Source organism: Populus euphratica, unplaced genomic scaffold, assembly GCF_000495115.2.
Source record: "Populus euphratica unplaced genomic scaffold, PopEup_1.0 scaffold1.1, whole genome shotgun sequence".
In the NCBI taxonomy this organism is placed as follows: Eukaryota; Viridiplantae; Streptophyta; class Magnoliopsida; order Malpighiales; family Salicaceae; genus Populus; species Populus euphratica.
Genome location: NW_011499845.1, coordinates 5,343,653 through 5,357,612, shown reverse-complemented (window position 1 = coordinate 5,357,612; position 13,960 = coordinate 5,343,653). Strand labels below are relative to the sequence as shown.

At 32.5% G+C, this 13,960-nt stretch overlaps 4 protein-coding genes across 4 annotated transcripts; 3 read left to right on the top strand and 1 right to left on the bottom strand.

Moving 5' to 3' along the window:
- Positions 1 to 188: 188 nt before the first annotated feature.
- LOC105123920 (dihydrolipoyllysine-residue acetyltransferase component 4 of pyruvate dehydrogenase complex, chloroplastic-like) lies at positions 189 to 2,503 on the bottom strand. Its single transcript, XM_011023709.1, has 6 exons — positions 2,394 to 2,503; positions 2,109 to 2,300; positions 1,892 to 1,979; positions 1,706 to 1,776; positions 1,526 to 1,609; positions 189 to 544 (listed from the first exon to the last, which is right to left on the bottom strand). The coding sequence occupies exons 1-6, from the start codon at positions 2,496 to 2,498 to the stop codon at positions 440 to 442; spliced, it is 645 nt and encodes a 214-aa protein (XP_011022011.1). The 5' UTR covers positions 2,499 to 2,503; the 3' UTR covers positions 189 to 439.
- On the top strand, positions 2,455 to 4,524 carry LOC105123928 (uncharacterized). Its single transcript, XM_011023720.1, has 4 exons — positions 2,455 to 2,985; positions 3,139 to 3,355; positions 3,478 to 3,852; positions 4,035 to 4,524. The coding sequence occupies exons 1-4, from the start codon at positions 2,455 to 2,457 to the stop codon at positions 4,088 to 4,090; spliced, it is 1,179 nt and encodes a 392-aa protein (XP_011022022.1). The 3' UTR covers positions 4,091 to 4,524.
- A 683-nt stretch (positions 4,525 to 5,207) lies between these two features.
- Positions 5,208 to 6,996, top strand: LOC105123904 (uncharacterized). The gene is made up of 3 exons (XM_011023688.1): positions 5,208 to 5,570; positions 5,691 to 5,772; positions 6,560 to 6,996. Exons 1-3 carry the CDS (start codon positions 5,451 to 5,453, stop codon positions 6,718 to 6,720), a joined length of 363 nt encoding a protein of 120 aa, XP_011021990.1. The 5' UTR covers positions 5,208 to 5,450; the 3' UTR covers positions 6,721 to 6,996.
- An 18-nt stretch (positions 6,997 to 7,014) lies between these two features.
- Positions 7,015 to 8,276, top strand: LOC105123910 (uncharacterized). The gene is made up of 3 exons (XM_011023698.1): positions 7,015 to 7,502; positions 7,609 to 7,690; positions 7,770 to 8,276. The coding sequence occupies exons 1-3, from the start codon at positions 7,473 to 7,475 to the stop codon at positions 7,949 to 7,951; spliced, it is 294 nt and encodes a 97-aa protein (XP_011022000.1). The 5' UTR covers positions 7,015 to 7,472; the 3' UTR covers positions 7,952 to 8,276.
- The last annotated feature ends 5,684 nt before the right edge of the window (positions 8,277 to 13,960 follow it).

Here is a 13,960-nt window from a genome sequence, read left to right as displayed (position 1 = left end):
CTTGTGGAACCACCCTCTGAATCACATTCAGGTTTTACCGTTTCTTTTTTCCAGTTGTTGTTGTGGGGGAAATGCTTAATTGTCTTGAGTATGCCTCATAACCAATCTAAAGGAACAAATTAACTCAAGATACCCACAGTTTATCAAAATTTATACCTCCAAAGATCGATGCAAATGCTACGTTTGTAGCAAAACATTACCCTGGCTTCTGTCAAAAACTTTCAACAACTAGCTTGTTATTTTCATCTTTAATATTATACTCAACAGTATTTGTAATGAAATGCGTAGAAAATCACGACACAAGGAAACTAAGGCACTGCTAAACCATCTTCCAGTGCCCAGTGTTCTGCTCAATAGACATGCCATCATCTCATCAAAGACCAAAGCAATGAAGCCAAAATCAACAGAGCATTCTTTCTATAAAAATTCATCACAGCATTTATAATGTCAGGCTCTCTGGGTTCTCTACAATCCTAGCAAAGGTCTGAAGGAAGGCAGCCAAGTCAGCGCCATAGACGATTCGGTGATCAGCTGTCACATTCACCTGAAGAGAACCAAATAATTTAGTTGGAGTATCCTACAGAATCATTTGCTAGGAAGGATATCTGAAAGGCACTTCCACTAAAAGCCATGGAGCTCTATTGTGTTTGATGTTTGACTTCATCAAACAACCAAATAGCAATTATTTCGATTTTCAAGAATATCAAGTAACATATAACCTACCAAGGGAAAGCAAAGGAACCTAACACATGACAATCTCATCAGAAATAAGATACAATAATCTATAACGGAGGATAATCTATGATGGAGGATAGGTGCCAGGGACCGTAAATAATCAAAGCAACATCAAAGCAGGGCTTTTGTTCCCCTCCAGAAAGCACCCGAGCCTTTGAGATTCACTTATGTGACTTTTCCCTTTATATTTCCCCCCTTAAAGAAGATCGATTGACTTGCAAGAACAAACAGCTATTTATGACAAGTATGATGTGAAGCTATTACCTTGATTACAAGATGATAGAAAGCAGACCTAGTAAAAGGCTTAGAACACCTTGCTTGCCTTCAAGTTAAAATTTAGTCGAAATATCATTTTCCAGTGACTATAGTTTCAACTAGCAACTGATGAGTTTTTTCAAGAACAGTATTCCAAGAAAAAGAAACATTATGATCTCTAATACGCTATTCATGTAAATTGCTTCCTATGCCTATAATTTCAAAATTAATTCTATATTGCATGCTCTGATGATATAGTCACAAAATAATTTCAAGGAGACAACAAGGCCAACCGTTTGAACATGTGACAACCATACAGGTATTACATAATCCCCAATGAAGATTGAAACTAAATAATTATGAAACAAGGGTCACTTAAAATCATTTAACTAACCCAATGCCCCTGCTCCTCTGTGCACAAACTCAGACAGACCCCATGGGAAAATAGATATGTCGACCACAAAAAAGAAGATTGAGAAATACATTTTTGTCATCCGTTTGTTTGTTTTCAGAAGAGAATGGAAATCGCACTCACCAGCATTTTATTTTTAACGCTGAAAAATCCATCTTTATCAGCCAACACGGTTGGATTTGATGCTCCAACAGCCATAATAGCCCCCTGAACATTGTTTCCAATTTTTTAGCATATCTCTAAAAAAATCAGGAGGGAGTTCCCCAACTAACAGAAATAAAAAGCCTATCCATCACCACTCACGTGGCCTGGAGGAAGGATGGCATCAAATCTGTCTACTCCAAACATTCCTAAATCGGATACAGTGAAAGTACCTGCGTACATACAGAGTTAGAATTATTGCTCCAAAAAGATTTTTAACCCGGGTTCAAGCCCTTGATAGGGTAAGGAGAGACACAGACACGGAGAAATAACTCATATAATAAAAACCTGAATTATACTCGCGGGGCTGAAGTTGTTTTGCTCGGGCCTTCTCCACCAACTCTTTCCATTTTTTAGATAACAAGTACAGATCCAACTAAAACAACAAAGCATTTTACCCGTTTGAACTGAAAATAGTCATGTGCCAGAAACCGATACAAAATCAATCATCCATGAATAAAAAGAAAATCATAATATCATATTATGCATTTAATAATCAGACTAACTTATCAGCGTCCTGAAGAAGAGGGGTTATTAACCCACCATTGATTGCGACTGCCACTGCAATGTTAATGTTACTGTTGAACGTAAAGCTCTTGCCATCTTTACAGCTTGCGTTGACAACTGGATGCTGAGCAAGTGCCATCGCTGCAGCTTTTGCAAACAATGCAGTCATTGTCACTCCCTTGGGTTTAACCTGAAAATAACCATAAACTCACACATTTCAAATCATCAATAGCCAAATTCAGTAAAGTTATCGTTCCAGACAAAATTAACAAAATCATTTTACCTTGTCGTGAAATGCATCAAGAGCATCAGTTACCACTGGATAACCAACCCTAAAAGCCGCAATGGAAAGACTCTCCACCATATTTTTTGAAACAGCCTTTGACATTAATCAAGTTGAAGGATACTGGAGCCAGGAAATTCTTAGGTATTTGACCATTCCTCCTTCAAATTATCTGGCAAATGCCCAGCATCCATTCAATGGCTCGAGAGGGGAAGGAAATGATAATGATACTAGTAGGATGAGGAATGATGCTAGTAGGATGAGGCCTAAGAAGATGCTTCGCCGATCAAAAGACAATGATGGTGTTTGCACTGGCAGCAAAGAATTGTTGACCTTAAGGTATATAAACATGCAAAGCTTTCATACTAGTAGGGTTGCTGGCAAAACTGGATATGCCTTTTTGTCCACAGCAGAGGTTATGCAAAATCCTCCTCAAAGTCTACATGTTAGTTCTGAAGTTGAAGTGCTATCTCAGGACAGTGGGATTAGAGGTTGTTGGTTCAGAGCTTCAATAATTAAGAAGCACAAAGATAAGGTGAAGGTGAGATATCAAGATATTAGCGATGCAGCTAATGAAGCCCAGAAATTAGAGTTATGCATTCTTTGTCTATGTTTGCAACATTTTTGCTTTCCATTATTGAAAATGAGGGGATTGGAAGAATTCATACACTTGTAGTTATGATCTTTTAAGTTCATATTTTTACAAGTCAAGTCCTACATATGGTTTTAAACTTTTATGTTGTAGGAATGGGTTTTGGTTTCTAGGGTCGCTGCTCCTGACCAATTGGCCATCCGGATTAGTGGAAGGACTGTTGTCCGGCCCACTCCCCAGTTCAATAAAGGCCAAATGGCATCAGTTGCTGATGTTGGGACTGCTGTAGATGCTTGGTGGAACGATGCTTGGTGGGAAGGCATTGTTGTCCATAAAGAAACTGAAGATAGAATTCATGTTTTTTTCCCAGGTTTGAAAATTCTTTCCTTGAAATTAAATTGTGAAACTGTGTTAAGTCCTGTGTCATAGCAATATTTTGTTGTAAACTTTGACTTTTCAACTTCAATGTCTTTACTTATTTTTATTTTTCAGGTGAAAGGAGGGAATCAGTTTTTTGCTGTTCTGACCTGAGACTGTCCCTAGAATGGTTGGGAAATAGGTGGAAACATATCAAGGAAAGGCCAGATATTCTGTCACACTTATCATCCTGCTTGGCAAGAAAGCAACTAACTTTCGTATCTGATGAGAGCAAATTGGCCCAAGTTGCCATTCCTGGTTCCAGGCATTCAGGAAAGGCCAACCCTGAATGTGGCGATTATCCTTCGGAAAGTAGACTTGATATGAGAAAAGAGTTGAAGGTGCTTCCAGATCTTTCGAAGGATAATTTGCTTGCCCAATTGAGGTGGAGCTCAGTAAAGAAGAGAAGACGTGGTAATGGGAGTTCTGGCCATAAGATGCATCACAATAATAATGGTGGTCTATGGTTATCAGAAGTTGTTGCATCCAATGCAGGTGAAAGATTTCTGATTCCAACTTCCTTGAAAGTTGATCACGAGAACTGCAAGTACATGGGCGATTCTCTGTTTACTTGTGCTGTTGTGCAGCCAACAAGCTTGGTTATGTCTAGATGATCGATTCTTTGTTATTAGGACATCTCAAGCAGATGTTATGTTTCAGTCTTTTGCAGAGTTATATGTCTAGATAATAGGGTTTTATGCTTATGATAGATTTCCAATGTTGATGACCTTGAAAGTGGATTAAGAGAGCTGCTATACATCTGGGGTTTTTCTCTGTTGAGAGCCTCTAAACAATCCTGGTTATAAATCTATAGGATAGGCTTCGTATTGTTGGGATGTAGAAGAGTTGACATCCATCTCTGGAAGTGGAACATATTTCCATGGTGCTTCCTTCTTGAGAAGAGATGGCATGCAAGCTCATCTTCACCGGAGCTTTGTATTTGTATCTAACAGTATCCGCTGGGACCGTGAATATCAGGCAGCAATTTTGAATGACCTTACAGGGTTATAACCCCTGCATGCAATTGTACCTTTCAAAGACTTGCATGATGATTTCTGCTTTTGATCTGTAATCTGTATATTATCTCTGGTAATAAAATTATCCCATTTCACCTTTTCTTCATGCTAAAGTTTTTTAGACTTTGATCAATTTCCAGTTTTATGCATGGTTCAAGTTGAATGGATTGCTTGTGCTGCCTCTTCAGAATTTGTAAGAGCACCAGTTCCCTTTCGCGTGATCATAGGCAATCTGTTGTTTAATGATATCCTCCGTATTAGGTTTGATCTCTCTGTTAATTTCATCATCAATACTTTTTGATGGGGCAACATCTGTTAAAGAGTGCAAGGCTGCAAGCTGTTAAGCCCAGAGGCGGTAAATTCTGGGCAATTGGAGTGTATTTGCTTGGTAGATCTATGGAAAACCACAAGCCACTTGCTTGATTTGGCCAATCCAGTTATTCAGCATCAAAGTTGCCGAACAATCGAATCAAGTCGGTAAAAACTTTCAGATGTTTAGCCGTTAAATGTTCGATTGTTTGGGTTAAGAACATAAACTTCAGTGGCTTTACAACCGGAGCAGTGACAGGCTCGAGCAGGAGACCCATCGAACCTTATATTAGGTCTCACTCTGTCTAAAAACTCAGCTTCTAATGGCTCGCTGCAGCTTGCCAAGTTCTTCATTGACACAACTCTTTAACTGAGCTTGATAAAAGATTATAGTACTAATGCAGGTGTTTGGTCTCATAAGCAAGCTACAAAGAATAATTCAAGAGGAGAAAGTTTAGAAACAGTGTTTTGTGTGGGCCTGCCTCAGTGAATGAAGCATCTTTGTCAACTAAGCCCTCAAGGCCCCCCTTTACTTCACTAGGCTTTGCCATCTGTTCCATCTTCATTCCTTGTTCTCCGACAATTGAAGCATCTTACAAGTCGAGCTCGCTCTATCAGTACAGCAGAAGCTGTTACTAGATCTTTTTAAGATCATTTTCTTTCACCATCTTTCTTTCTTTCTCGGTGCAATATGGGATTGAATTTGTTACCTTACTTTCCTATATGAGTATCTTTGCTGCACGGCCTCAGAAGGAGATGCCCGGAATTGGAGTCAAGAAGTCAAATAACATGCTATATTCTGGAACTAGCCTTGCCTCTGTTGAATCCTTAACGTTGCCTCTTGTTTGTAGTCTCTCTCTCTCTCTCCACTTTCATATGCTGATCTTATATTTTTTTACTTATTCTATTTACAATCAAACACTTATGCAAGTTCTTATGATTTGTGGTGGGTGGCTATTGAAGGTTCTGGAAATTGATCTTTCAGCAGATATTCGATGTGCAGAATGTCAAAGGAGACTGGCTGACATCATGTCAAGAACGAACGGTAAGTAAGATTTCTTGAAACTTGGCCATTGAGATGTTGAGCACCCAAAGAAATGTAACAAATTCTTAGGGATCTTCCTGCCTGCTACATAATTGCTTTGGATGTCCTTGCTTCTTTGGGAGCGCTTTCAAGGAATTTTCTTGGAGTTACAGCGATGGCTGAAATGTTCGGACATTGATATTGCTTTGTAAAAGTTGCTTCCGAATATATTGTAATCAGATAGATAATTGGGCCTCTCTAGCTGCAATGCATGAGTTCCATCCAATGTTCATTGACTTAAAATGTTCATAAAAGCTGGTACAAAATTGTCGAGGAATTAAAACATGAAACATCATCTTTTGAAAGGGCACAAAAAAATTTTCCTGCCACTGTCAAGAAATAAATATCTTTCTTGTTAATCCAGCACCTGTTGCTTTGTGAGGTGGAACATCAAACTCTGTTCATAATTTTGATACAGCAATGGTCAAATTATCAATTAAAACATACACTTTCACTTATCTTGTTACCACATTTAATTTTAGGTTTTTGATGACCGTGATTGTTGGAATATCCAACTAGGGTATCTTCCCTGCATATTTTTTGTCTCCTTTTGCAGTGATGGGTCCCTTCCCTGCATATTGTTTGTCTCCTTTTGCAGTGATGGGTCCCTATCCATTTGTGCTCCAATTTACTGGGTCATTTGCCCGTTGGAGTTTGCCATTTGCCCGTTGGAATACAATGACAATGTCTTCTTATTCTCTATAAGCACAATAGGCATCTTTACTTCACTCTTTAATTTTTTATGCAGAGACAGAATCTGTATTGATCAACGCATTGGAAAAGAAGGTAACTCTCACTTGTAGGTATCCTGGTATGATAGTATCCACAGGACAAGTCGCCGCTGTGTACAGAAATCCTCTAGGCAAAATGGCAACGATCAAGCGAATTTTTCGTTCTTACTCCCGTTGATGACATGTAAATGTTTCGACAGTGCACGCAATTCTGTCATCAAAAGATCGTGACCGCGTGAATTAGCCATGTATATAATTGCAATATTTAGTTGAGAAACTGAAATAGAATATCAGATACTTCGTACAAGCACGCTTGAAGCTGTAAGGGAAACAGATAGGAAAGGCAGATCATTTTGAAGAACATTAAAATTCTGAGTTTTCGTTAGATATGTGCAGAGCTTGATTCCCAATTTGAAGGAAAAGAGTACTTTTCTAGGAGAGAGTTAAACAATTAGTTAGTGCTTTTCTAGGAGGGAGTTGAACAATTAGTTAACGTGAATGTATAATCTTCTATTGTCACCTTCCCTATCTTCAGGGAAGTGAAGTCAGGGCAGGCTAACTTGAAGGTGGCTTAAATTTTGCGTAACATGAACCTTTGCAAACAAGAAAGAGATGCTTCGTATATTGTTTCATGGAGTCAAACGAAGCATGGGACGAGAGGGAAAGATACGATTCCTCTTGTACTTGTGAGGTAGATAAACAAAGCACAAAAGTAAAGTTAGGGATAACAAGCCAGGCGTGCCAAACAAAACCCCCTTTCTCAGCTCAGGTAGATTCAGATTCCAAAATGAACGCAAATAATTCCCAGCAGACAATCCAAAAGCCGAAATAACTGGTGGTCTTTTATTCTTCAAATTCTCAAAATCAAACATTCCTTGTTTTCTCTGGATGTTCCAAGCCATCAGATCAACCCATCATTGATTTCGTACCATGTCTTTTAGCAGCTACGTACCTGCAAAGGTAAATTGCAAACAGCGTCTTCAAAAGGATTCGTGTTCGTGTTTTCTTTTCCTTTTCAAACTGATTGAAAATTAAATAGGCCTCTTCTTTTGACGTATGATTGTAGACTTGCTGCATGGTGCTAAGAATCAACCTTGATTGTAATGCTTGTTGCAAAAAAGCTAGGAGGATCATTCTCAACATGAAAGGTAAAACAGTCATTTAATTTAGTAGTCATTGCATAACAAAATAACCTGTTCTTTTCTTTTTCCTTTATACATATTGAAGAGGTAGAGACACACATGATCGAAAAGCAGCAATGCAGGATTAGTGTGTGTGGAATATTTCGACCATCTGATGTGGCCATAAAGCTAAGGAAAAAGATGAACCGTAGAGTTGAAATATTGGAAATTCAGGAATTCGGCGGCGGCAATGAGCAGGAAGAACCGTCGTCAAACGTGGATTGCTAACATATGCTCCTACTCCTTGTGATGTTGCCATACAAAATTCCCCGTGCCATCATAATACGCATGACCAAACCACACGTCTTGACACTTGGCATCTGGAGTGTTATCATTAAAGCATAACCAGCGTAGATACTGCTGAAATAGAAAGGAAACTCAAAATTCAAGCATGGGTAGATTGAAGGAAAAAGGAGTATGTTTGTGTAGAGATGTAAAAATGTAATTCACACAATTTTTAGTATGTACTTAGAAAAAGCATGGGTAGCGGAAACTGCAAAACACTTCATTTGTATTTATTTAGTAAAAAACAGAAATTAATCGCCTTCTAGTTCATGTGGGACTGTGCTGCCTCCATTCAAATGGCATGTGTTGGGATTTACATTTTCATAGTGACGAGGTGGACTAGCCCCTGCAGACATGTAGGCTTCCCCTCAGAGCTTATTTGGATTGATCTTTAGTGGAAGTTGAGCTTCAAATGCTGATGATCCTGCAAGGCAAGTCCAGTTTAAAAGTTACGATTCTTCTTCGATAATTAAGTTAGTGACAAAAACGATAATGAACAGTCTGAAAAGGTTGCATACGCGTTGCAAAGTGTGCGCAGAAAAAGAGGAAGAAAAGGTTGGTAAAGATGAAATAGATTGAAATCCTTTATCTAGGGTTCATGGATGTATAAAGAGCCATGAACTTTACCAGCTTGTATGAAGCGTCGGTAAAATGTTCCATCTCCTTGCTCTCTACAGTTAGAAATCATCATTTGAAACGATAGTTAGCCCACGTAAATTGGTGGATCACTGTTTGAGATTAAAGACTGGGGTCGTGGAGATTTTTCACCTCATAAAATCAAATCTTGACTTCATTCAATGAATGCCACATGCTTCAGAAACGTGCATGTATTTAATTCATGTAAATCTTTCTTTATATGTGACGAGATTCCTTGGCCGGCTAGGACCTAACTGGGTCTCCGTCGCTTACCCGGAGCTGGAGGACATTTACCTAGCCAGAGTTTTTTTCTCCAGCAGCGTCAATTAAGATTCCCTGTCTACTGGATTTGGAAACGAGGTTAAAATTAGAAGAAGAAGAAAAATAAATTTTATTTTTATATATTTTTAGATGGTTTTAACTTGTTAATATTAAAAGTAATTTTTTTAAAATAAAAAATATTTTTAAAAATAATTATTATTATATTATCAAATATCCTTGTAATCAATTTCAGATGTCGAGATGCCAACTATAAACCATTTGATAACTAATTTTTAAAAATGGATCGAATTAATTTTTTTAATCTTAAAAAATGCAATTGTTTTAGAAAATCAAAACTTCAATACATATCAATTAAAATTCTTTTAAAGTACTTCTACAGGGAGATATTTTGATGATATAGTTTTTTAAAAACCCCTATTAAAACTAATCAATTTATGTCAATTATGATTAACATGTGAGATTTGTGATATAGTTTTTTTCAAAGCGTATTTGGTAATGCAATGTATATCGATTGAAATTTTATTAAAATTATTATTTTTATAATTTTTTATATTAATACATCAAAACTAATAGAAAAGCATGGAAACATCTGATGGTAGATTTTATTTTCAAAGTATTTTTATTTGGAAATATATTAAAATAATATTTTTTTATTTTTTAGATTTATTTTAAATATTAATATATCAAAAATATTTTGAAATATCAAAAAATTATTTTTACAACATAATAATTTAAAACTTATTTTTTTAATAAAAAACAAGTTGAGTTACGTTAGCAAGACCTATCACTTGTATTGAATTTCCTTCAGGTGGTCTGTCCTTAGGGTGTGTGGATCCCATTATGATACACGTGTACCCCTATCATGCCGTTTAGATAATAAAACTGATTTTTTTATGAAAAATATCACAACTGTTAAAAAGTAACAAAATAACATACTTGAAAATCTATCCGTGAAAAGAACACAGTTTGATAAAATATGCTGGTCTCCCACAGGTGACTTGAGATCTGCATGCCTCACACGAGCCGCCATATAATGTCTAATTTTTATTTTTTAATATAAATATTTGACTAGTTTTAATGTATTTTAATTAATTTTATAAATTTTTATTAATTCTGAAATTTATAAAATAATATTTAGAGAACAAATTTAGTAATTAAATTATACCTCTCAAAATTATCTAATATTTATTTGTTTATGACACAAGTAACGCTCGTACTAATAAATAAGAATGATGTAATGTGGAGAGGTATTTAAAAATATAATTATGATTGTTTTTTAAAAAATTAATGTTGATATTAGCCAATTAAAATTATCATAAAATATTAATAAATATTAATTTAAAAAATAAATAAATAATTCTATTTTTTTAAAAAAGCACTTACAAAGCCTCAAAACAAGGTGCTGGACAATACGCGGTAGCGGCTTCGAAGCTCATCTTTCTTTCATTTTCTTTTTTATCTTCCCTCTCCTGCTTGGGCTACTGTGTCAGCCCATTTATTTTCCTTTCTTGTTTACCGATAGATCTTTCTCCAATTCTTTCGGCTGTTAGATCTAATTACCAGCCTCCTCGTTGAATCTTTTTGCTTCTTCCTTGGCTGTGGGGTTTATCTAATATATATTTTTTGACCATTCAAAGATCTTCATTACTCTGGGAGGAGAATCACATTTGCAGAGTGCTTCTTGTTAAAATTGAATTGGACATGCATGGGAGACATGCCCCTCCTTCGAAGTGGATTAGACAAATGACACACGCTTGTCTTTACAAATTATACTATTTTCTAAAATAAATTCGGTTAAATTCTCTAGCCACTGTTCTATTTTTCAAAAACTCTAAAAAAATATTATCCTGCTGGGCACTTGGTATATATGGGTGGGAATTTATATAATATGCACGCTTGCTTTTATGTATGTGTTTTAAAAATTGTGTCACATAATGCTTTTTAAAATATATTTTTTATTTAAAAATACATTGAAATTATTTTTTTATTTTTTACATTAACACATCAAAACCATGAAAAAAATTAAAAAAAATTAATTTAATATTTTTTCATCCCAGATATATTTTTTAAAAACAATTCTAAACACACTCTCAAACACCATTGTAATTTACTAGACATATGCATATCACATTAAAAAAAAAAAACCTGTGTTTTCTGAAAAATCCAGTAATGCTTAATTGGTTATGCTCTAGCAATACTCTCCACAAATTGTCCATTCACATCTCACAGATTTTTGTAGATTGCTGTTTTGATTTCAATATTCTGGGCTATGAAATAATGCGAACTCGGTTTTACTCTCATAAAGAAAATCGGGATAGACGTAAAAAATCTTTTAGGTTAGTGTCGGTTTTACCTCCACATAAATTTTTGTACCAGTATTATCTCAGAAATAACTTTGATTTCTCAACTGGAACATCATGTTAGAATTTTATTAGTCAAAAATGTTATTTTTTTAATAAAATAAGGTTGTTTATTGCAAAAAAAATAATAATATTTGAATAGATCTACAACCAGATATGAATGGAAAAATTAATTGGAAATTTTGAAATTTAAGACACAGATTTAATACAAATTTTACTTGGATTCAAAATTAACACTACACAGTGTAGACATATAAACATAAAACACGTAAATAGATAAATAAATAAAAGACGATGACTACTTTGTTTCATTTATGTGCTAATTAAACTATTTTATCATAGTCGACGTCGTAGTTATTAACTGTAATAACAGTAAAGTTAAATCAGAAAAGTATTGTAATTTTTTTAATAAAATATTGTGATGTTTTTTTACATTATTTTTTTAATTTTTTGTTGTTTTTTTTTCAGAATTATATTTGTTGATTTTATTTTTTTATATTGATTTGGTTGAGAATTTAATTTTATAATTTTTTTAAAAATTATCTTTATTGATTTTTTTAATATTAAGATTGTTGAAAATTTAGTTTTATATTTTATTTACAAGTAAAACTAAATTATATAGGTTGCTATATTGTTTTCTCGTGTATTTGTTTTGTTGTTATTTTTTTTAGAATCATTTCTATCAATTTTATTAGAAAAAATACTTTAACTTTTATCACAAAACACTATGAAATGTAGAGTGCTACATTATTTCCTGACACAAGTTTTTTTTGTTATGGTTTTTTTAAAAATTATTATTTTTTATTTTATTCTTTTAGTATTACAATTACACGTAAAGCTAAATTATATAGGAGAAATACTATAGCTTTCATTACAAAAATATTGTTGATTGTTATAATATTTTTTCATGTGTTTTTTTTTATATAATTTTTTAAAATTGTTTGTCTTTACTATTTTTTTTTAATATTAAATTAATTTTAAAAAAACTTTATATATTTTTCTTTTTATTAACATGCATACTAAATAATATGAAAAAAATATTATTATTTTTGTCATAAAACATAATGAATTGCTAGATTTTACTATACTTAATCTCTAAATTTTTAATAGTTAATATAATTTTTTTTCTTGTAAAATACTAACTTTATTACACCTTTAATTTCTATTATTTATCTATCATTAGTATATAATTATAGCATCTTTAAATATATTTGCTACATAATTAGCATACAATCTAGTATATGAAAATAAGTTAAGTGGGTTAGTTGGAGCATGGGGACATGTGCTTATTTTGTTATTAGTGTAAGAATATTGAAGTACATGTATGTTATGTTGGGAATTAATTTTTTTTTAAAAAATAAATTTTATAAAAATAAATTATTTTTAATATTTGTTGGTGCAATGAAAAATAAATTAGAAAATACTTTTATGTGTTTGATTATGTTATAAAAAATAATTTATTTTTAAATTTATTAAAATAACGAAGAATTTGTTGGGAATTAATTTTTTTTAAAAAATAAATTTTATAAAAATAAATTATTTTTAATATTTGTTGGTGCAATGAAAAATAAATTAGAAAATACTTTTATGTGTTTGATTATGTTATAAAAAATAATTTATTTTTAAATTTATTAAAATAACGAAGAACAATTTTACAGATTAAAAAGTTAAATGATAATGAAATTAAAAAAAATATAATTTTATAAATTATCTCAAATAAAATAAATAATAATCAAAATAATAGAGATCAAATCTAACAAATAAAAAAACTATAAGATAAAAAAAATAAAATAATAATAATTATCATTTTATTAATTATTTCAAATAAAGTAAGTAATAGTTAAAATAATGAGGATCAAATTTGATAAATAAAAAATTTCAATTAAAAAGTAACAAGAAAAAAACAAATAACAACTATAAAAATGAGTACCAAAGTTAATATAAAAATCAAATTATAAGGGATAAAATTAAAAAATATTCAAAACAAAATATATATAATAATTAAAAGTTTAAAGATCAAATTTCATATAATTAACAAATAATATGATATTTTTATTTCTTTTTTATATTTCTTGAAAAATATTTTTCATCCAAAATAAAAGGAAAATACTTTCTTGAAAAGCAACTTAAATTTTTTCTTAACTGAAAAATATTTTTTTATTAATTAATTTTTATAATAACAAATAAATATAAAAAAATTTTAATTTTGTTTTTTAAAATCACTTTTTATTAAACAAACACCCCCATGATATTGTTCCATAATATTGTTTAGGAGTTAGTTGCATGGAAAATTTTCAAATTTTCTAAATTTTAAATTAATAGTTTAATATTCTACTACTAAAAACAAAAGAAAAAAATATCATTTAAATATATTTTAAAATAAAAATTACTTAGAAAACCAAAAAGTTTTTGTTTTTTAAAAATATATTTTTTAAAAATTTAAATTTTTTTATTTTAAATTAATAGTTTTTATAATTTTAAATTTTTTAATATACTTATAGTAAAAATAAAAAAAATATTATTATAACAATTTAATTTAATTTCTTTTTTAAAAACAACAAACACACTCCCAAATCCATTTTTAATCGCAGAACAGCCACCACCAGACGATCTAGTAGGCACGCGCGCGAGTCATCGTTCCAAATCTTGGAAAGGATAGTCAGCCAGCGCAACA